The 23,688-nt window shown below is 40.8% G+C and overlaps 1 protein-coding gene across 2 annotated transcripts in view; it reads left to right on the top strand.

Moving 5' to 3' along the window:
• The window catches only part of MOCOS (molybdenum cofactor sulfurase), a 381,792-nt gene that overhangs the window by 31,679 nt on the left and 326,425 nt on the right, over positions 1 to 23,688 (top strand). For both annotated transcript variants that reach the window (XM_075062631.1, XM_075062632.1), the window contains exon 2: positions 20,061 to 20,150. In XM_075062631.1, the coding sequence (XP_074918732.1) occupies positions 20,061 to 20,150 (90 nt within the window). The remainder of the gene's footprint in view (positions 1 to 20,060; positions 20,151 to 23,688) is intronic.

Raw genomic sequence — 23,688 nt, 5'->3', positions numbered from 1 at the left:
GGATAGTTGAAGTCCCCCATCACCACCAAATCTTGGGCTTTGGATGATTTTGTTAGTTGTTTAAAAAAAGCCTCATCCACCTCTTCCACCTGGTTAGGTGGCCTGTAGTAGACTCCTAGCACGACATCACCCTTGTTTTTTACCCCTTTTATTTTATGGCAGAATGCAGGTAAAACTGAGCAGGAGACATACAGTTCGCTCACAAGGAGTTCAGTCACAAATTCAGTTAATGCATTATTTTTTTAATGAGCATCATTGGCATGGAAGCACGTCCTCTGGAATGGTGACCAAAGCATGAAGGAGCATACAAATGTTTAGCATACCTCACACTTCAATACCTAGCAATGCCATGGTATCATGTGAACAACTGTTCTCATTTTCAGGTGACATTTTAAATAAGAAGTGGGCAGCATTATCTCCCATAAATGTAAATAAATTTGTATGTCTTAGTGATTAGCTGAAGAAGAAGTAGGACTGAGTGGACTTGTAGGCTCTGAAATTTTAGGCTTTGTTTTTGAGTGCAGTACTTGTATGAGGTGAATTGAAAAATATTATTTCTTTTGTCTATCATTTTTACAGTGCAAATATTTGTAATAAAAAAAATAAAGTGAGCACTATACATTTTGTATCCTGTTTTGTAAATTGAAATCAAATATTTGAAAATGTAGAAAAAACATCCAAAATATTTAATGAATTTCAATTGGTATTCTATTGTTTAACAATGCAATTAATACTATGATTATTGCAATTAATCATTGCAATTAATCATGATTAATTTTTTTGTTAGCGTGAGTTAACTGTGATTAATTGACAGCCCTAGTTAAAACTTTATAACCATTAACACGCAAATTGTCAAAAATCACATGTCAAAATATAAAAAGTAAATATCCTTGAATCAAATTCTAAGAAATTACTAAGCAGCATTTTTCTTACTTTGCCTATCTGTAAATTTGATTATTGACATAATTTTTTGTTGTTCATTTGGGTAAAGTGAAATAGACCTTTACTGACATTTTCCAATGAAAATCTAATCCTTCCATGACTACATATGTTGTTTGACTGTACGGCTAGAAGAAAGAAAAGAAACAATAGATAACTTTGATCACATTGCATTAGATACTCTCCTTCACATGCATCACTTTAGTAGGGTTTATTGTACATGAGAACTTCATTAAAATATGCATTAGACCAAAACATTTTTTAAAATGACTACTGATTTTTGGAGCTTTAAATATTTTTGGAGGAGGAGAGGAGCAATTTGAGATGCCTTAGTTGGACCTGATTTGCAAAGAGTGAGTACTGAGGACTTTCTGAACATCATGTCCCATTTAAGGTGTCTTCATTTGGGTCCCCCAAAATCAGACACCCCAAATCACTAGTCACTTCTGAAAATCTTGGCCTTTAGCCATTATTTTTAATACAAAAATCTATCCATTGTAGCTAGAATTATTTAATGATTTTCTGCTTCCTCTATTCATTATTCTTATCTACTGCTCTTTGTTATTTTCCAAAACTCTTAGTCTGATTTCCCCTCACAACTGCCTTCTTATAGTAGTTTGTAAAATTGCTTTTTTAGAGCATCTTTGCATGTAATAAGGAACTTTTAGCACAGATTTTGATTCTTTAGGTGAAGTAATTTTCAAGTATTGCTAAAAATAAGCAAAAATTACAAATTAATATTAACCTTAATGACAAATAAGCAGCTTTAAAATGCAAATGATCAGTAACTAAACACATAAAAATGCTCAGTTGAGCAGTATATATACTCATGTTTTAAATCTTGTACTGTTATAATTGAACTAAAAAGCAAACTCATACATTTGCACAGTAATATTAGGGCTTACACAAAAACGTAGACCTACATATTATTCCATGATATTACTTTTAGCTAGCTACTCTGAGGATGCAGTTAAAAATTGGCCAAATAGAAATTAGCTCCGAAATAGTAGCAAATTACTACCACTTTTCTGCTTGTGATAACATTTCTCATTATTAATTTAAACATTTATTGTCATGAACAATGTTCAGCTCGCTGGAAAGTCCTTTCCATTCTGATATCATTGTTTCATGTTACCAAGTTAATTCTTGCATTTTTTAAACTCCTTCCAGTGTTTCATTTGCCAACCAACGTGCCTTCTCCATATAGGAATTTATTTGCTCATCAACCTATTTCATCTAGAACAGTGGTGGGCAAACTTTTTGGCCCGAGGGCCACATCGAGGTTGCAATACTGTATGGAGGGCTGGGTAGGGAAGGCTGTGCCTCCCCAAACAGCCTGCCCCCTGCCCCCTCCCATTTCCCATCCCCTGACTGCCCGCCTCAGAGCCCCCGGCCCATCCACCCTTCCCCTCCCAGCTCCTTGTCCCCTGACCACCCCCTCCCAGGACCCCCAACCCTAACCGCCCTCCTGGGGCCCTACCCCCATCCAACCCCCCCTGCTCCCTGTCCCCTGACTGCCCCAACCCCTATCCACACCCCTATCCCCTGACAGCTCCCTGGGACTCCCATGCTTATCCAACCCCCCTGTTCCCCATCCCCTGACTGCCCCCCAAGAACCTCTGTCCCATCCAACCCTCCTGCTCCCTGTCTCTTGACTTCCCCCTGGGAACCTCTGCTCCTTATCCAACCCCCCAGTCCCCTTACCATGCCACTCAGAGCAGCATGTCTGGCAGTTGTGCTGCTTGGCTGGAGCCAGACGCGCTGCCGCGCTGCCCTGCAGGAGCTTGCAGCCCCGCTGCTCAGAGCGTTGGTGGCACGGCGAGCTGCGAGGGAGGGGAGACAGCAGGGGAGGGGCCTGGGGCTAGCTTTCCCGACCGGGAGCTCAAGGGCTGGGCAGGACGGTCCCTTGGGCCGGATGTGGCCCATGGGCCATAGTTTACTCATGTCTGATCTAGAACTACACCTCCAGAAGAGACATCTTTTCAGGGAGATAGCATAGTCTAATGAACAGGGCACAGGTCTGTGAGTCAGGGGACTTGGGTTCCAATTACTTTTGCCACTGGCTTTCTATAAGATTTTGGACTAGTGAACAACTTCCTTGTGCCTCAGTTTCCGCATCTGTATAATAGGGAAAATGATACCTTCCTATTCTTGCATACTAGTTTGTGATTTGCAGATGAAAAATGCTATACAGATTCCAAATATTTATTATTTCTGTGAGTGTCCTACATCCAGAATATATGCTCTTTTCCTTATTGCTGCTCTGATGTCACACGCTTTCATTGGTATTGGTATTCACTCTCATCTGATTCCAGTATTCAGCCATTGCATGCATGCCCTCACTGCTTGTACTTTCTGGTTGATGTCCTTGCCTTCTCCCTGTGTGGTAGGTGGAGAAATAATCACATTGGTTGGTTACATTCTTCTCTACACATATACCAGCTGTTTCTTTACTTATAATAGTTAAGCTTTCCAGTGCAGAGGGTTTGTGTGTGTGTAATTTCAAACTGTATTGGGATGCCAGAAGTCTGAAAATCAGTGTAGAATTCTACACTGATTTTCAGACTTCTGGCATCCCAATATAGTTTGAAATTACACACACACGCACACACACGCCAATATATACACACACTCTCTCTCTTTATTAGAAGGGTGGAGAGATAGCTCAGTGGTTTGAGCATTGGCCTGCTAAACCCAGGTTTATGAGTTCAATCTTTGATGGGGCCATTTAGGGATCTGGTGCAAAAATCTGTCTGGGGCTTGGGCCTGCTTTGAGCATGGGGTTAGACTAGATGGCCTCCTGAGGCCACTTTCAACCCTGTTGTTTTATGAATATTTATTAAAATGTTTATGAGCTTCAAAACATCATGCCTGGTTTTATTGTCTGCAACTCAGATTCAATACAGTTGTAACTGCCCCTTACTCCAGGTGTGACTTTGATCCATTAACTTTAGGCTCTGAATCCGTTCAGGATATATGGCATGTTTTGTGGGTTTTAATCTGGTTTGTTTTTTCAAGGATTTCTCCTCCATTAACAAAATAAGATATAAATATTAGAAATGAAGGGTCTGAACTTGTCACATTGAAGTTAATGACAAAACTCCTACTGACTTTAGGGGGATCAAAATCAAGCCATAACTCCTAACTTTTTATACCATTATACCTAGAAACAAAATGCAATAACTGATTTTGTGATAGTGAATTGTGATAGTAGGCTGAGTTTTGTGATTAGGGAAACTGTGGAGTTTTTGTGGTTTTGTCAAGCATGACTGTTTTCTCCAAAAATAAGTATAGTATAACATTAATAAGGCCCTTCTCATGTACTCCAGTGAGGATAATTGCTCATCTCAAGCTGTTTGTTTTGAAAGTAATTCTCCCAGACTTCTAATGTCATTAGTGTTCAAAGGAATTCTTTAACTGAGAAGAATCAAACTGGAAGCTTGGGTTGGTCATGTGCAGCACCCTGTTTCTGTACATGTACATTTATATATTCAACAATTTTTTTAGCTGCTTTAATGTAAGACCTAAGAATGAGTAAAAGGCTCTGCAGTGCATCTTTATGTTAGCAGAATGAGCTTGTCCAGAAAGTCATTTCCAGAAATAAATTCTGTTTGTATCATTAGTGAGCCCCTCTGTATCACTGTGCTCATGACATGAAGATCAGATTGACTAATTCCTGGAAAGTGTTGTTGACAGTATCTTGTAGAATCTTATAATTATTAGCTAATAAATGATTTTAGTTCTTTTTGCTCATTTAATTGATTTGAAAGAATCCCATTGATTTCAGTTAGCTTTTTGGTCAGGTCCCCTGTCTCTTTCCTACTGACATAAACATGATAACTTGACATAGGAGATCTCTCTCTCTCTCTCTCTCTCTCACTAGGACAAGGTATTCTTAAGGGTAAAGTATAATAGGTCATAAAACCACCACAAACCATTGTGTACTGCACTGTAATGTTGAATAGTATTTCAGGCTTTTCTAGTCTGATAATTTCTTTGAAGTTTAATGGTGCATTAGAATTAACAAGTACTTAGTGTTAGTCTTAACAAGAGTCCCCATGTCCCTTAGCAGACTATGATGTAAGCAACCGTCGTGGGACCAATTTGCATCTCACACCAGTTATACGCTATTGTAACTCCACTGACTTCAATGGAACTACTCTTAATTTACATCAGTGTAAGTGAGATGGGAATCAGACCTTATATTTGAAGCTTCTTCATAGGAAAGTAGGACAACTGCATGTTTGTTACCTACCTAGAAAATCCCCTGATAGGTGCCTACAATGGATGAAAAAAGGGGAGAGAGTCAACTAAGGCAAGGAGAGTGGGTTCTGTATGTATACGATCCCCATCCTCTTACATGTTTCCCTAAATTTTGCTATGTGAAGCAACTGAATGAACATAATTAGGATCTTAAGGGATTTTATTTATTGATTTTTATATATCTTTATCTATGCATGTATATTAATATCTATGGAGACCTGCACTCATCTTCTAGATGTCTTACCTAATTTAAATTAAATACAAAAGTAACAAAAAAAGATGCAGAGCCAGATCCTCATTTAGTATAAATCATACAGCTTCATTGCTGTCAATGGAGCTATGCTGATTTAGGCCATTCGAGGATCTAGCCCTCTGTATGTTATCTGCCAGTGTTGCACCTAAAAGTATAGGTGGGTAGTGAAAAACATGACCGAAAAGTTACACCTTGCACTAAGCCTTAAAGTTCCTCGGACTTGGGCTCTGGGCTTCCAGAGGGCAAAGGTTCCAGAAACTGAGAATGTCCAGTGGAGTTTACCCCAAGAATGAATAGCAGAAGCAACACAGCAAGGTTTTCTGTAAGAAGAGAGGTTATCTCTCAGGAGCCAAGATCATTTAGGGTGTTCTGTAGATCAGAACCCCTGGGAACCAAAAAGTATGAGTGGCACTGATATTTTTTTTATGCCCATTAATGACTTATCTCATAGATGAAGGCAAACTGCTGCATTCTGCACTAGCTCCAACAGAATGATTCCTATTGCTTCAAAGAGCTTTGGATCAGACCCATAGTGTATGTTTTCTTGTGCAGTTTGCTTGGAGTCTGTGACCATTCCTCAGAGACAAGGACTCTGACAATAATCCTCACCTTCATGACTGCCAAGCTAGCTGATTGCAAAGCCCTTTACTTTGGGCTATCATAAAAGAAACTGAAAGCTTCAGTACAATGGACCTTGGATCCTCTTTACTCATGGACCTTAGATCAGACCCTGTGTGCCATTGCTGTCAGTTGGGGATCCAGGAGCAACAATGGATCTGATAAGATCACCAAACTACAAACTTCACTGGCAATAGTCTGGCAAATAACCCCAACAAAAAGCACCCTCATGCATACAGCCCACTCCTCCTAACTGTCAGCATCACTTCAGTATTGAGTCTAAACCAGCTTACTTCCACCCAAAGCCCTGCCTCTTTCAGCCGCCAGAGGAGGAAAGAGCCTAGAGTGTCTCTGTCTGGGAGAGCCACAGGTTCATTCCACCAAACCTCTATACTATGGTAATGACTTAGGGTCTTTTCAAAAAAATGATATGTGGTGTATCCAGTGCCCCACATGATGGTAATTTTAACTTGGGTCCTTAAGTATTTGACAGTGTCCCTTTAATTAAATCATTTTATTCTACACTTACTAAAATATATTGTACTGCATTTAACTTCCAAAATGTGTAAGAGCCATACACTGCTATTTTTATTCAAAAAAGACCTTTGGTAGGTAGGGTTTTCATTATATAATGCTGTTCAGGCAAGTTCATTAGCAAGTTGATTTCCCCACCACACACACTTGTCATGAATAGTTAGTGAATCTCTACAGCTGTCATGTTATTTCAGTGTAAGGAAATGTGGTTTGCAGCAGCATATAATTTTTCCAGTAAACTTACTTTTCTTATTCTTAACACACCCCTGGAAATGGTCATTGGAGACTGTTTGAATCTGTGCTGAGAATGGTACCTAATTAGTGGAAAACAAGCTGTAGTAATTAATTTAAGCCAGATATAATAAAGTATTAATGAAATAGCTACACAGATTTATAATTGCATTTCTATTAAATTATTGACAATAAGCACAGAATTTGCTTCTGTCAGAGTTTTTTTTTTGAGTTAGAAAATGTAGTTTTAAAGTCTGAAGACTTAAAAAAAATACTGCACTGTATAAGAAGATCTTAGACAATTAGGTCCAGTCACACATGGTTCTGCATTAGAATTTGAAAAAGCAGCACCCCTCCCAGTAAAGTACATTCAAAGAATAATGAGTTGGTATTATTTAAGCATATACATATATAATATATAGTCTCTGAACTTCAGTGAAGTGAAAGTAATTAATTTAGTTTAGTCTTTTGATTAGATCAGTGCATTCAATAATTAAATAAGTGAAGAAGTCTCCATTCAAGCAGCAGCTAAGACCAAACTAATGAAGAATAAACATTAAACTGTTTCACTATCTGGGGAAATAGCTTCTCACCATATACACCTACACTTGGGAAACATTTTTTTACTGTAGCTTCCCTGATCTCTCCAATGTGTAATCATATATAAACATCAGTAGTTCTGTAGTTTATTTAAAGAGATTTGCAGTATGAATAATTAAAGGTAAATATAGGTGTTTTGTTTTTTGATTCTAAGTTACAGCCAGAGTCTCACTGCAGAAGACTCTGTTGTCAAAAGCAGCTGCTGTGTTTTACTTGTGGTCCCAGTATAAACTGGTGACTAGGTTCAGGTGAAAAGCTGACCTGGGAGATCGTGATAGGCTGTTTCAGATTACCCCCTTTTCAAGCACAGCTAGTTCCTGCTGTAGTCACTTTGTTTCCTCTGATCCTCAGAATTGTGCTGGAGTGGAAGGAAAGAGTTTAGGGCTCTGGTTTACCTTTTTTTCCAGCTTCCCAGTTTCAAAGAATTATAGAAATGAGATATAGCAAAACCATTAGTTCATCTAATAGATCACATGGTGTCTGACAAAAGTCTTCCCTACAATCTATTCTCCAATATTAGTTCAGCTGAGTTTAAATCACTAGTGATAGGGCTTCCACCATTTCTCAGTGGAAGCTATTCCACTAACAGATCACTCGTTACTCAGTTTCTCTTTGTTCTTAGTTTATGCCTTTTTAGACTACTCCTTACTATTTCTTTTCTTTCTTGATGTTCACATACCGGACAATAAATCACTTACAATCTGATCCTGACACAAGAATGTCATTCGTCAGTATAAGCAAATGACTTCCCTAGCCACACATGCCATGGTTGTGAGAATGGACTGAACCCAGTAACTCCAGCAACAAAATACGAGTCTCTACTACTTCAATTAAAGAATAACTTTATTCTCTTATATGTAGCCGGCTCTTATCTTTGCTGGAGCTTGCAACTGGAGTGAGATATTGTCACGCACTCTCAACCAGTGTATGACAAAAATCTCATCACCAATAAGAAATAGCTATTAGAATTTTTTTTTATCAATATGGCTGAGGATAAATACATTAGACAGTGAAGTGCTTTGCGATACATTAATGAAAAGTGCTGAATAGGAGCTAGATATATTATACTGATTTCATCGGCATGTCATTTACAGTTTCTTGCCCTCACTAATTGTGCAACAGTTTTTTAATTAATAACCAGGTCATAGGATATTTCTGGTCAATATCAGGTATTATCTTGATATATTGAAGTGAGCCTTTAGATTGTTTATGTGACTAACAAAAAAAAGTCAGAGTCAGAGAAAATGATAATGGAATAATTTTAACAAATGATCCTTATTGTAAACAAATATAATTAAAATTCCCTAAGCCCTGCCTTCACAATTATGGTTTCAGTTACTGATAATTTTACAAAATTGAAGTCTACCCAAAGGTGACTATTTTGTGAAAGTTTGCACAAAAACAATTCAGGCATTTTTCAGTGAGAGGAGAACATAAAAACACTTTTTTATTATTTAAAAAGAAATTTCTTTCAATCTTTCATTTGAACAATTGCTCTAGTTACAAAGGGACTGGGGCTAGAAAATGGAAATTTGTCAGGGCAATAGTCCTCATTGTGAAGGGAGCAGTAGTGCCTTAGAGTTTTCCCCTGCAAATTGGATTTGATATGGCTGAGCTATGAGGGTTTGAATCTCTTGGCAAATTTGCAGTGTTTGAGATTAGTATTTTAGGTTTTTATACATTTACTTCAAACCAACATTATGAAGCTGCACTGTATTATGCATTCATTGTATGGCTAGCTTAATTGTGTCATATACAAAACATAAGTGCCTCAACTAGAACGTATTGAGGTTTATGGAAATAATCTCATTGACTTCACCGGGCATTGAATTAGGGCCCAACTGTGTAGAAAAGTTCACATTGAATTTGACAGAGGCATCATTCCATGAGCAGTGAAATGCATTTTGAATAAAGCAAAGTATCATAGATGATACAGAGAGACCTGGTAAGGTGTGCACTGAATGAGTCATCCGCCCTTGCCTCATTCAGCATACACCTTGTGCAGGAGGTAACAAATAATTCAATATGATAGCATACAATACTTTTATACTAGCTCTTTAAGATGTATCTTGTATGATGGGAAGTGAATGAGGCAAAGACTCACAAGGTGAAGTCATTAACTCTTTCACTGCTCATCTGGACCCCAGTCCAGCAAAGCACATAAACACATGCGTAATTTTAAGCAGTTGAATACTCATGTCCTTAAAGTAAAGCATGTGCTTGAGTATTTTGGTGGAGTGGGACCCAGATATATAAATAACTGCCATGGAATCTGTCTGATTTCTACAGAGAAGTAACATATAGTAGAAGATTCTGCACAGGTATACAGTGCTCACTGTTAAATGGATTTTAATATTCTCTATTCTTCACTGCTGACAACACCAGCAAGAGAGGAAATAAAATAATCCAACAGAAAGTGGAAAAAATAATTTGGAAGTTGGCATACCTGAATGTAATTATGAAGTTAGTTGTAGTGTCTTTTATAACCAATCTGAACCCCAAATGCATTAATTAAATACTGCTTTTCCAAGTGTCTAGTGCAGCGTTTCCCAAACTTGAGACACCACTTGTGTAGGTATCAGAGGGGTAGCCGTGTTAGTCTGGATCTGTAAAAGCAGCAAACAATCCTGTGGCACCTTATAGACTAACAGACGTTTTGGAGCATGAGCTTTTGTGGGTGAATACCCACTTCGTCAGATGCATCTGATGAAGTGGGTATTCACCCACGAAAGCTCATGCTCCAAAACATGTTAGTCTATAAGGTGCCACAGGATTCTTTGCTGCTTTCACTTGTGTAGGGAAAGCCCCTGGCAGGCCAGGCTGGCTTGTTTACCTGCCCCGTCCGCAGGTCCGGCAAATCGCGACTCCCAGTGGCTGTGATTCACTGCTCCAGGCCAATGGGAGCTGCTGGAGGCGGCAGCCAGCACGTCCCTCGACCCACACCGCTTCCAGCAGCTCCCATTGGCCTGGAGCAGTGAACCGCGGCCAGTGGGAGCTGTGATCGGCCAGACCTGCGGACGGGGCAGGTAAACAAACCAGCCCAGCCCGCCAGGGGCTTTCCCTACACAAGCAGCGTTCCAAGTTTGGGAAACAGTGGTCTAGTAACTTGAAGCAGTCTTTTAAATATTGATACCAAGGTTACATGCGGACAACCCAGCTTAGCATTTGGCAATCAGGTAGCATTTTGATCAGTAAAATTGACAAACTCTGTAGATTCACTTATAATGGAACCTAGAAACTGCCCCATGGCAGTTACTTAATAGAGCCTGTAGCAATTAAATCAGAGATCATGCTGAGGAACAGTCTCCTTTATCTGCCTAATAACTGTTCAAGCTTTCTTCATCTATGGCTTGTTAATCACACTATTTTTGTGAGACAATGTGGGTGAGGTAATATCTTATGTTTTTGTGGTCTTTTGAAAAGTTTCCTGCTGTAGGCAAGAGAAAAAAAACCCAGCACCTTGTCTAGTAGGGACTTTAGGTAAAAGACACATTGACATTCAGAGAACAGATTCTGGTTTTGATATTTTTTTGTCCAAATCAATGCCTAAAAGGAATTGAAGGTACAGATAAGGATCAGTTTACAGTATGTGCTAAGTCTTTTGCTCAGAATACATCTAGATAAAGTGATTCCCAAGCCTTATGCTGTAGTGTTTTTTTCCCTCTCATTAAACCGATTTCATGAATGGTTTATCACACACTATCTTTAGTTACCTGGGTATATGCACTCCCACTGTGTGTGTATTATGCATTGCATCATGTGCGCAGATGCACTTATTAGAGGTGGAATTCATTAAGCTACTTAGGCATCTAAACCCAGATTTAGGCACCTAAATCCCCCACTGCGATCCACAAAACTCCAGACAAACCCTGCAGGCACCTTAAACTCACTTTCAAACTGAAAAGTCCCTCGGTACCTACGGTTTTGCCCGAGGCATATGCACTGCTGCCTCACTCTAGGCATCCACGCATGTATTTCTCACCTAAGTGCAAGTGATTCATAAAGCAGGGGAAGATAGACATTAGGCCACCTAAATCACATGTAGACACTTGATCCAGGTGCCATTCTAAATCAAGCTCCATTCTAAAGCTGCCCGGAGGAGGCAATGGAGATGGTGCTGCCACCCTATAACTTTTAGCCTAGCGGGTAGAGCACTCACCTGGGATGTGTGAGACATAGCTTCGATTCACTCTCCCTCCCAGTGGGGGGAGGATTGGAAGAAGTGTCTCCCACCTATCAGAGAGTGCTCCAACTATCTAGGGATATTCTGATGTGGGGTTCCCCCAATCCCTCCTGTTGAAGCTGTTCTACTGTGGATAAATAATGAAAGAGTGATTGGAGCAGGGGGATTTGGCCCAGGATCTTCTGCCCCTCAGATGGGTGTCTGACCCACAGGACTACAGAGTCATTCCTTCTCTGGCCCTATCACTTTTAAAGAAAGGGCCATGGGAGTAATTAAACCCCTCTCTCCCAGACCGTAGGTGGGTGATCTAACCATTAGGATAGACACTATCAGATAAGCACCCTCCCTCCTCTTCCTGCCATTTTGTGTGGAGCAAGGCAAACACCTAACGAAGAAGAAGAAACTACGGAGCCACCAAAGCTAAGAGAGGAGTTCCTGTTTGTGTAGCACTAGCAGAGCTAAATGCCTCCCTGCAGCCTGGCCTTAGTTGCCTATTTATGAGAAAAGGGCGGGGCTTACCACATCACTGTTTCCCGTTGACTTGCTTAGGTGGGAAGCTGCCTATTATGTTGGATCACAGTCTAAAGTGCATCTCTGTCCCCATGCATTGTATAGGGAGTTTAGGCACCTACCTCAGCTTTATGGATTGCAGTATTGTTCCTATGTTTTGCTAGGTGCCAAGATGCTCAGCATTGCAATGCCTACATCCTTTCACAGGTTGCACCCAAAGGTTGTCATGCTTAGTCCACTGAAATATTTGCCTCAGCCCTACTTCCCCACTTTAAAATATTAAATATGCTTCTGTGTCACCATTGTTTCCTCTTTTAATTATTTTCAGTCCCTGTGGAGGAGTCCTTCCCCTACTTACCTGTTTATATTGATGCTGCTTTGTTTTGCATTCAGTTTAGTATTTTTATATGTCTGCTTCATGCTGTTTTTGGTTAATGTTTCTGTCTTTTAAATACTCTGTGATCCAGGGCTTATCTCTCTCTCTATCTCTCTGTGTGTGTGTGTGAATGTAATGAGTAAAAATTGTACATATATTATATTGAAGTGACAATTATATCAGCCAATCAAAATTCAGGCTGCTGGTATTGCTTTATAACAATGCACTTCTTTCTCCATTGCATATTACCCAGTAATCTAATTGGCAGACAATGATTCAACAATTGGACTGCAAGAATTTGTAGAATGGCTGGACTGTTCTGTGGTAATAGCCATGTAGACTTTATGCAAATTCACTTTGGCTATTATAATATGGTGACAAGATGGCGAAGGGTAGAATTTGGGACAGCCATGTTTATTGTGGACAAATAGAGGAGGATTTCTGAAAGCAGTAATCAGTCACGACGCAGAAATTTATAGTTGCCAAGGAAAAGGGCAGGGGTGAGTGGAGAGAGGCTACATATCACCAAAGCAGCAATAATTGGAAGGTGCGCCCTATTAACTAGGTAATAATCAAATGTTGATCTTTATAAACAGCAAGAAAAAACCTTTGTAATGAGAGAGCACCTTCAGATTTTCCCTCTAAAACAGGGGTGAGCAAACTTTTTGGCCCAAGGGCCACATCGGTGTTGCGAAACTGTATGGGGGGCCGGGTAGGGAAGGCTGTGCCTCCCCAAACAGCCTGGCCCTCGCCCCTTATCTGCCCCCTCCCACTTCCTGCCCCCTGACTGCCCCCCTTAAAACCCCCGACCCATCCAACCCCCCCTGCTCCCTGTCCCATGATGGCCCCCGACACCCCCCCTTTACCATGCTGCTCAGAGTAGCAGAAGCTTGCAGCCCCGCTGCAGCCAGCCACACTGCCTGCACTGCCCAGCAGGAGCAATGGGCCAGAGCACTGGCAGCATGGAGAGATGTGGCTGCGGGGGAGGGGGAACAGCAGGGGAGGAACTGGGGGCTAGCTTCCCCAGCCGGGAGCTCAGGGGCCAGGCAGGACAGTCCCACCGGCTGGATGTGGCCTGCAGGCCATAGTTTACCCACCTCTGCTCTAAAATGTTCTCACCAGAGATAGGCATCCTATCCTGAAAGGCATCCTGACTTGATTTGAAGTCATGCTTTAGTCAAACACAAGGCATCAGGCTTGATACAGGGGTAAATGACTCAAATTCTGTGTCTTGTGATATATAGGAGGTCAGATTAGGTAATCTAATGATGCCTTCTGCCCTTAAAATTCATGCTAAGACTTTCCAGTCCAAGTTGTGTCTAAATAATTTTTCTTCAGTTGACAGCTTGGAACCTTTAACTATGCTAAATATATTCCAAATATTCTGAAGGTGAAGGTCAGCTCCTGCCACCGCTGCAGTCTCCACTTCACTGGGAAGCTGATCCATGGCTGGTGGGGCACTGGAGGAGCTCGCTCAATATTAGAGATGGCTGTGCCTGAGTGGGTCTCCGCTGAGCTGGAGTGGGGAGGGGAAGCCAGGGAGCCAGTCTGTGCTGGTGTCTTTGGTTAAGGAGTGAGAGCTGCGGCTGCTACTGTACTGAGCAAGCATTCAGGCTCCTGAGCGCGCATCTTATAGAGACAACGTGCGCGCGCGCACACACACACACACACGCACATTTCACATACTCCCCCCTACACACACTGTGTCTTCCTCGTACACTTCCACAAAACATGCACCCAACTCTTTCTCTCTCACAAGTACCTGCATTATTGTTGTTGTTGTTACTTGTCGAAATGTGCAATGCATATATATTCTCTATAATTTTATTCTTTCAAAGTTTGTTAAGGATTGCAATACTGTTATATTAGTTTTTGGACTAGTCTGTACATTTCATAATTTATTTCTCTCTTATCCTTACATTTAATTCTTTGAATAGTGAGTTCTAAAATACCTAACCTGTCCTGGCTGGAGTAATTATCATTATTACTTTTATTACCATATCGTGCTTTGTCATTCATTATTTAAAGTGGTACAATCAAATAATCTCCTTCTAGAATGTAAATTTAGCTTGTATTCACCTTAGCAGTGCCAGGTTTTTTTTTTTAAAAAAGTAGCTAAACACACCTTTAGACACTGTGCAGATGAGGGTCGCTTATTTTCAAATTGTATTTTTAATTATATCTGTAAAATAACTTAAAATGCATACAAAAATAAATGCGGTTCCAACTCTGATACTAATAGTGATGATGGAATCAAATGGTAGTGAGTCACGTATCAGCTGTTGTCAACCAGCTGTCCTGGGCTTCTGGGGGGGGCCGTAAGCAGGTTTCAGGGGTCCACCAAAATAAACCAGATAGGGGCCGGTTAGACTTCCTGGGGTGAAGGTTGGAAAGCCTAAATCCGAGTCCCACTGCCCTGGGCTGAACCTGAAGCCCGAGCAATTTAGCTTAATGGGCCGCCTGGGGCCCTGGGCAATTGCCCTGCTTGCTAGCCCCTAACGTTAACCCTGGCTTTTAATCTACTGGATATGCATAAAAAACAGTTGTTGTGGCAGAGGCAGGCTGTGGAATTTTTATAGCACATTGGGGGATCCTCAGAAAGAAAAAGATTGAGAATACCTGATGTACGTGATTGTGATTGGTAAACATAAATGCCAAAATAATTAGAAAAACAAATGTCAGTTCTTAATAAGAGATTAAAAAAAGCCTTAATCGTGTCTGTTAAAATGAAGTTAAATATGTTTTTAGCTGAGTGAAAAACAATAGACTAAAATAGAGTAGTTAATGGCAGTAATACAGAGTATGTCTGTTAGAGAATGTAAGCAGATTTTTTTATTTTTATTTATCTCTACTAAAGATTTGTGTTTCTGATATCTGTGTTAAGAATTGATACGTCAAGATTTGGGACTGGGAATATCTTGCTGTATTATCACCTGATTGTGCTAAACTTATGATATATATAAACTTAAAATATGTCTTTAATTGGTGTTTGTATATATACATTCTTTCTATATATAGGAATTATATTTGGTGCTCCTGTCAGCTAATTTCTAAGTTATTATCTGGAAAAAAATCTAGTTTTCTGGTACCTAATTAGCCCCTGGGATCAAAGATAAAGTTGCTTCCCACCCCACCCCACTAGAATCTGAAATGGCATCTCTGCTTCCTCCTGACCTGGTTCTCATCCCCAGCATGCAGCTCCCTGCCACGTGCCTGCTCCTGCTGCATATGCTCGGGCTCGGGCTGAGGATGCTTAGGTTTGCAAATTGGCTAAGACTCAGGAGCCACAAAGACCCAGCATCCATCCCCCTTCCCTCCCACTGCCTCCCCCAGCTGCTGCTAAGGATGGAGGACAGAGCACCAGGAACATCTCCTACAGCACCTGGGATCATTTAGCCCTCTCTGGCACTGAGGCCCTTGCTCCAGACTGACTGCAGTGTGAGTTGTTATATTATGGCTCTGAGTCACCAAATCTTCCAAATATCTTACATTGCCATATGCAAATAGTTAATTTTAAAATATACTACAATACATTATCCAATTTAAAAGTAATTAGCTATTAATATTATTTAACCAGTAATTTTTTCCCAGTAGTTTGCATTTGTTTATTGTTGTTAGTTTATTTATTTAGTTATTGGCTTTTTTTCCTGTTGATTTTCAGCGAGCTGCCATAGATGAAGTTTAAAACCGATCTGTCTGTATATAATTTTTATTCTCCATTTGAGGATAACATATATAAAAACACACAGAGTTTAAGTGTGTACTGTGAAAAAAAAATAAATATGTGTGCCCACAAGATGTATAGCACAGCCCCACAATTTCCTAGCCCACCTCAGCTCCCCCTACCAGGAAGAGGCTGGAGCTGACCCGGTTGAAGGATGCGTGCGTGTTGTTTGTATTTTAAATAGTATGAAGAGTTGGGAGGGACAACAGAAAAATAACCTATGCTTTATCAAGAGAGATTAATTCCAGGACATGAAGAGAGTAGATAAGAAATAGAGACCAATAGAGACTGTTTCAAATAACTCCATATATAGAATTCTTTTGCAAGTATATTTAGTTGCAGGCATTTAACCATCTAAATAAATGTTTGTTAACCAACTTCCCCGAACTGGTAGTTAAAAATTAATCCTTTTTGGAGAGACATATACAATAGCATCATCTAGGATGTAGATCTCATCAAACAATCAATGCATTTCTGGAACAGTGACATAAATTACACTTTAAAACATGCAGTGTTTGTTTTCTCAGACCTGAAGAAGAGCTATGTGTAAGCTGAAAAGCTTGTCTCTCTCATGAACAAATATTGGTTCAATAAAAGAAATTACCTCACTCACCTGCAATATACAATAGTTTTCATGTCAATTGTATTCAATATGGTATTAAATTCCCCTCCACCCAGGTAAAACAGCGGGTCTCAATACAGACTATATTTTAATTTTCTTTCAATTGATGCTTTTAATAAACAATACAAATCTACACTGTTGACAGATTGTATACTGTGTACCACAGAGAATTAAAGGGATCTAAATTATCCAGTTTGTACTAACAAATCTGTTTGGTTAATGAGTTTATTTAATAAGGTTAAAATAGAAGATGTTATTAAGAAAAGGGAAAACTGAAAATAATATCTTTAGCTTTTGTATGACTCATGCATGTGGGACTAATGTTTCTGTCTAGAAATAAGCAAGTCTATTGAAATGAAAAGAGAGGAAAATAAAATGATCATATAATAAAGATAATAAAGATACTATTCACTTGTTGAATGCAATCTCAATTTACATAAAATTCTTCTTTCAGTCAGTTAAGATTGAATATTAAATGCTGTTTACTGTCTTCAATTAATCAGCAAACATTAAAGATAGAAATGTTTAACAGTTAGTAATTTGTTTCTGTCTCAAGCGAACGTCCTGTAAACTTTTCCCAGAATGCATTCTGGGGTGAAACCCTGGGCTCCTTTGAAGTCAATGGCATTTTGCCTTTGATTTTAATGGAGACAGGATTTCTGCCCCTGTGTTTAGCCACAGAATGAAACAAGCTTAAATACTCCTTTTTGGGCACTTTATCCAAGGAACCTCTTGTAGTATAATTTTGAGAGTGTTATTTCTGTTCTGCACAGGATGGATTCGCCCTCTTGTCAGCAGGATCCCTTGTTTTACTAGTGTCCTAAGAGGCTGACTTCAATAGGCCTCTTATTGTTCTATGTGTAATGTATAGTTACAGTAATATCTGTACATTCGTAAATACACCTGTCAGTGTGAGGATTCTCAAAGTGTTTTGCAAACTGTGGGCCATTTTCCCACCAAATATGTATATCATACTCCAGTTAACATCAAGATAACATGGGTTGGGTGTAGGTATCATGGGGCAGACCTTGACTTCATGTATTATCCCTCAAAACAGCAGGCATAGGTCCCAGCTCCTGGGGTATTCCGGGGCTGGAGCACCAACAGAAAAAAAATAGTGGGTGCTCAGCACCCACCAGCCATAGGAGTTCCCCACCTGCACTCATTAGCTGATTGGGGAGTGCTGCCAAACAGCTGTTTGTTGGCTCAGGGAGGGGCTCAGGAGAGGGCAGAGATCAGTGGGTGGGCAGGAGCCTTGTGGAGGGGTGGAGTGGGGGCAGGAAGAGGTGGAGCTAAGGTGGGGCCTTGGGGAAAGAGGCAGAGGGGGATGGGGCCTCAGGGTGATGTGAGGTTTGAGCACCCCGAAAAAAAGGAAAAGTCAGCGCCTGTGACAGCAGCCATTTGTCATCCTAAAATCTATTGCAATATTATACAACAGGCTTGGATGTGATGAATATCTTTCCTCTTTGAAAAGATTTTTGGATAAACAGAATGGATATTTTTATACGTCACCTAGGGGGAAAAGTAGAATAATCTTCCCCAAAACATGAGGTATTAAAATATCCTGGCTGCCAAATTCCTATGCCACTTTTTCTATATATCTGTGTCAATTAGAAATTATCTATGTTTTGATTTTAGTCCAAAAAATAACTCTGAAATATGCTTTTTGGGGGCAAAGGAGGGAGGGTGGACGTTAGAAGACTTTTCAGAAGTAAAAAAAACAAGAGAGAGAGAAGAAAACTTTTTTTCCCTGAAGCTCTTCAAAACATTTTTCCTGATTAAGTTCAAATAATTTAAAAAAAATATATTTTTGGCTAGAGACTGCGCATGAGAAATTTGAAGCAGAAAGTTAGAGGGATAAAGGGTGTCCAGATTGGTTTTATAATTGAAAGGATCTCACATCCTCACCTACTGAGTTACTGCTGAAGCACCATAGTAATATATATTTTTCTAGTGTCAAGGATTCCAGTTAAGAGCTTAACTGAGCCTTAAATCCTTTTGGAAAGGAAAGACCTTTTAAAATACTTATTAAATGCTAATCTTAATCATATTCATCGTTATTAAAACTTGAAATAGGTTGAAATACTTACATTATGTGAAATGAAAGCCTAGCGATGGATCTGAGACACTCTGAATAAATGGGAGAATAATTGCCAAAGATTAAGAAAGCAGAAATGGCCAAACAAGAAAAGACCTTAAAATGTCTAGTTAGATGTTTTTTCATTAGAATAAGCTTTTCTTTCAAAATTTTACAGAAATTTAATAATAATAAAAAAGAGTTTAAAAATGAATTTAGACTTAAGTGCAACAAAGTGGAAAGAAATGTTTAAATGAATTGAAACTCAAATTATTCTTGTATTTGGGGCTGTTAAGGAAGCTTCAAACTTTTCCATGCACACTGTTCAGGCCTTACTAATTCTTCAGACTGTTGTTTAGTCAATAAGACTTGGGGCAACATTATTTTATTTATTTATTTGTTTGTTTGTTTATTTATATAACAGTAGTACCTATGAGTCCTGGTCATGGGCCCAGAACCCTGTTGTGCCGGGTGCTGTACAAACACAGAACAAGAAAATAATCCTTGCCCCCAAAGTGCTTACAAGCTAAGTCTGGTTAAAATAAAAGAAACGATATTAAAATAGGTTACTTTAATTTCAAAATGTAAAGAGATGGCCAAAACTCTGTATATGTGCAGTGCCCTCCTTCCTGGTCTCTCACTACAAATGTATGTCGGTATAACTACGTCACTCAGGCGATGCAGTTATGCCGACCAAACTTGTGGTGTAGTCAGTGCTATGTCGACAGGAGGGCTTCTCCCTTCGGCACAGCTAATGCCTCTCAGGGAGGTGGGGTACTTATGCCGAAAGAATAAGCTCTCCCATCGAAGTAGATAGCATCTGCACTAAGTGGTGCAGCTACACCACTGCTGCAGTTCTGAAAGTGTAGACAAGCCCTCCTGTATTTTGCTGCTTATGAACTAAAAACTTACTGGGGAAGCACTTAGTGATGGCTGCGAGACAAACTCCTTAAAGAAATAAAACGCCATATCTATAAGCTTTTGAACAAAATGGACTTGCCATGGTATATACTGTAGTTTTTTAATTTGCTCAAGTGACTTGTACTTCACTTTGGTAAATCTAGTCTGTATGAGAGGTTAGAATTTAATATTAAGAAGCTTAATATATTTATTGTACTTTTTTATTTTAGGAATGACATACCTCGACCATGCAGGCACAGCACTTTTCCCACAGAGTCTTCTTAAGGAGTTTACTGATGATCTCAGTAAAAATATTTATGGTAAGTACCGAGCAACTTTCTCATTGTTTTTTGAGATTTAATGTAAACAAGCTAACATCATATGTACTTACATTCTTTATACTGCAATGGTCATGTGACAAATATGATGGTCTTTGTCATAGTTGGGACAACTGTACCTCCTCAACCATCACGTCTATTGGTCAGAGACATGCGTCTCACTCCTTCCAGAGCAGAATTCCCTCTCTACACTATGATATTCCCAGCAAGCCAGATCACCTAAACAGGCCAGCATCTCTGTTTTGCTTTCTCTCCAGAGGTTATGAACAGTGTAATTGCCACAGTTATAAGTTACCACATACCTCTTTATAAGCAGGCACATTTATTCTTAAGGTGAAAGCATTTCAGCAAAAACATTCAAAACAATAAAAGAACGTACATGCATGGTAAAAAGGTTGCCAGACATCACCCCAACTCCAACTTCAGGCTCTGGTATGTGTCATTTCTTCAGAACCAACCCCTGTGGTTAGGAGTTCGTAACAGTCTCAGATTCAGAACTAGAACCACCATGGAATTGTTTAGTCTTTTCTTTATATGGCGTGGGCCTTTGATCTTGGCCTCATGTAACAGGTGATCAACAAACAGTGGCCTGCTCCTCCAGCTTCAAAAGGCTGGATTTTGGCATAACCAGAGGTGTAGAATTTCCATTGACCTCCCTCTAGATATTCCTCAGACAAACTACTTTATACTTTTTGTTCTAAAAGTCCATTCTTGCCTGTCACTTTCTTCTGTATAGTCCTTTGAACCCCTAGATCTCACATCTATCTCCCAACTTGAGAGGTGACATACAATCAGTGGTGAGCTGAAGCTGGTTCCCACTGGTTCTCGGGAACCTGTTGTTAAATTTAGAAGCCCTTTTAGAACCGGTTGTCCCACAAGGGTGTTGGATAGAGGGCAGGGGAATTGGGGGGGTGGATTAGTGTGGGGCGGTCAGAGGGCAGGGCGATTGAATGGGGGCAAGGGTCCCAGGGGGGCAGTCAGGAAGGAGCAGGGGTTGGATGGGGCGGTAGGGGGCAGTCAGGGGAAGGGGTTGTCGGGGACAGAGAGAAGGAGTTGTTGGATGGGGCAGTGGTCCCGGGGGGCCATCAAGAATGAGAGTAGGGGTTGGATGGGGCGGCAGGGGGCAGTCAGGGGACAGGGAAGGGTGGTGGATGGGGCAGGAGTCCCTGGGGGTTGGGGGAGGCACGATCCTCTTGTGGGGTGAGGAGGAGGGAACTGGTTGTTAATATTTTGACAGCTCATCACTGCAATCCAGGCTCACAATAATACATAAACCATTCATTTAATATAATGGACCCCAAAGGTACTTACACTTAATTCAGTGAGGTCTTCCAAGGATATTGCAGGAAATTGCCACATCTGTCAGTCTTATCTTGACTTTGTTCCCAGCTCTGTCACTAGCTCACTAAGTAACCCTGGGAAAGGCAAATAAACTCTCCAAACCTGACGTGCTGAGGAGTCCTCTAGACACAGTTTTTTTTGCCTTGTTTCATGTGCAGGGGGAGGCAAGTCACTCCTCTTTGTGGGGTATCTCAGCAGGTTCAGGACTTGGATGGGAGGAATGGGCAGGAACTGGGCTGCCAGAAGGTGAGTGGCTTCATCTTGGGTGGACCATTTGTTTCTGGTATGTGCTCCCTGCAGCTCTGAGCACATGATTGCTGGCTTAGGAACTAGCCATTACCCTTTAACCAAAAAGACATATTCTTTAAGGCAAGGGACACATATCAATGCTGAGGTCATCAGTGTGCAGGGCTGGATTTAGGGGCAGGAGACCAAGGTGACCACCTGGGGTGCCAGGCTTGAGGGGCGCCAGGCTCAGGGTGCTGTTTTTGTTGTTAGCGACAAAAGGGAAAATAGAATGTTCAGAGTAAATGTTTCAGATATATGAATGTTTTGAATGAGAATAAAATAAAGCCTCTGGACTGCCGTGTCCACGGTTACAACAGTGGCATAAACATGAAGGGAAGAAACAGTGGCATCAAGGCAAGGATCCTTGCACTGAATCCAAGAGCTTTCTTCCTGCCTTGTGGCTGCCGCTCCCTCAACATGGCAGCATAATCCAGGGCCGGCTCCAGGCACCAGCATCCCAAGCAGGTGCTTGGGGCAGCAATCTGCAAGGAGTGGGAGTCCCTGTGCTTTTGCCCTCAAGCAGCGCGCAAATTGCTGCCGCTGGCGGCGGGGTTAGTCCATGTGCCTTTAGGGCGGCACGCGCATTTCCGCAGCGGCAGCAATTTGGCAGCAGCTTCTATGTTCAGCTGTCCAGAGTGGTGCAGCTTCTTTCTTCAGCCACCACAGAAATGTGGGTGCCGCCCTAACGGCACACAGAGTGGCCCCGCCTTCCGCAGTGGCAATTCGGCTTGTTGCTTGAGGCAGCAAAAACAGTAGAGCCGGCCCTGGCATTATCTTCTTTAGATACAGGATCTCTCTTTGGAGTTCTGCAAAGGATATACATTCTGTTTTCAGCATCAACTCTCAGGATTAAGATCCTCATGGATAATGTTACAAATCTGACTGTGAAGCTGCTAAGTGACACTTGCTGGGAAAGCTTCATTGAAAGCATAAGGCCAGTGAGGTACCAAGTGACTGAGGTTTACAATGCCCTAATGGAACTGGTGCAGTTGAGTAAAGTTGAGGCTGGAATCGGACATGAGGCACAAAGCCTGGCAAACCAGATCACTGACTTCACATTTCTGGTCTCAGTTGTGGTTTGGCCCAATATCCTGTTACAAGTAAACATTGTAAGCAAAGCATTACAAACTCAGTTGATGGACATCACAACCACTACTACTTTGATGAGAAGCTGCCTTGATTTCGTTGTGGCCCACAGAGACAATGAATTTGAAGATGCCATTACTGTTGCCAAAGAAATGGCGGAAAATTTAGGAGTTGAGCCTGCCTCCAAGGAAACTCATATTCATCATCAAAAGAGACAGTTTGGTTACGAGAGCAGAGATGAGATGATGGCAAGCTCTGAAGAAAAATTCAAGAGGGAGGTTTTTTTGCTCTCTTATTTTGCTCAAATGTCCATCAAAGAAAGATTTGGTCAAATGAAGCACCACAAAAAGACCTGGTTTTTTTTGTATGATGACTTTAGTAAGCTGCTGATGAACAGGAAAACACTCTTGAACAATTGTACAGAACTCCACCGGATGCTGACACGTGGGGAATGTTCAGACGTCAGTGATAAAGATCTGTATGTTGAATTGGACAACATCCATCACATTCTGCAATATGGGAAGCACTCTCTATTCCAAGTTCTCCAATTCATTCATGAGATGAAGGACACTTTTCCTAATGTGTGGATATCTTTGAGAATTCTTCTGATGCTGCTGGTCACAGTTGCGAATGGTTAACGCAACTTTTCAAAGCTCAGGCTCATTAAAACATATCTTCAGTTGACGATGGCCAATGAGAGACAGACATCACTTGCTATTTTATCATTTGAAAGTGCAGTTGGCCAGTCTTGGGATCTCTCTGACACTGCTTCAGTTCGTGAGAGCAAAGGGAAGAAAAGCGACCT

This window comes from Chelonoidis abingdonii, chromosome 2, assembly GCF_003597395.2.
Source record: "Chelonoidis abingdonii isolate Lonesome George chromosome 2, CheloAbing_2.0, whole genome shotgun sequence".
Taxonomy (NCBI): Eukaryota; Metazoa; Chordata; order Testudines; family Testudinidae; genus Chelonoidis; species Chelonoidis abingdonii.
The sequence above is the reverse complement of the archived record's forward strand: the minus strand, read 5'-3'. Positions and strand labels throughout refer to the sequence as shown.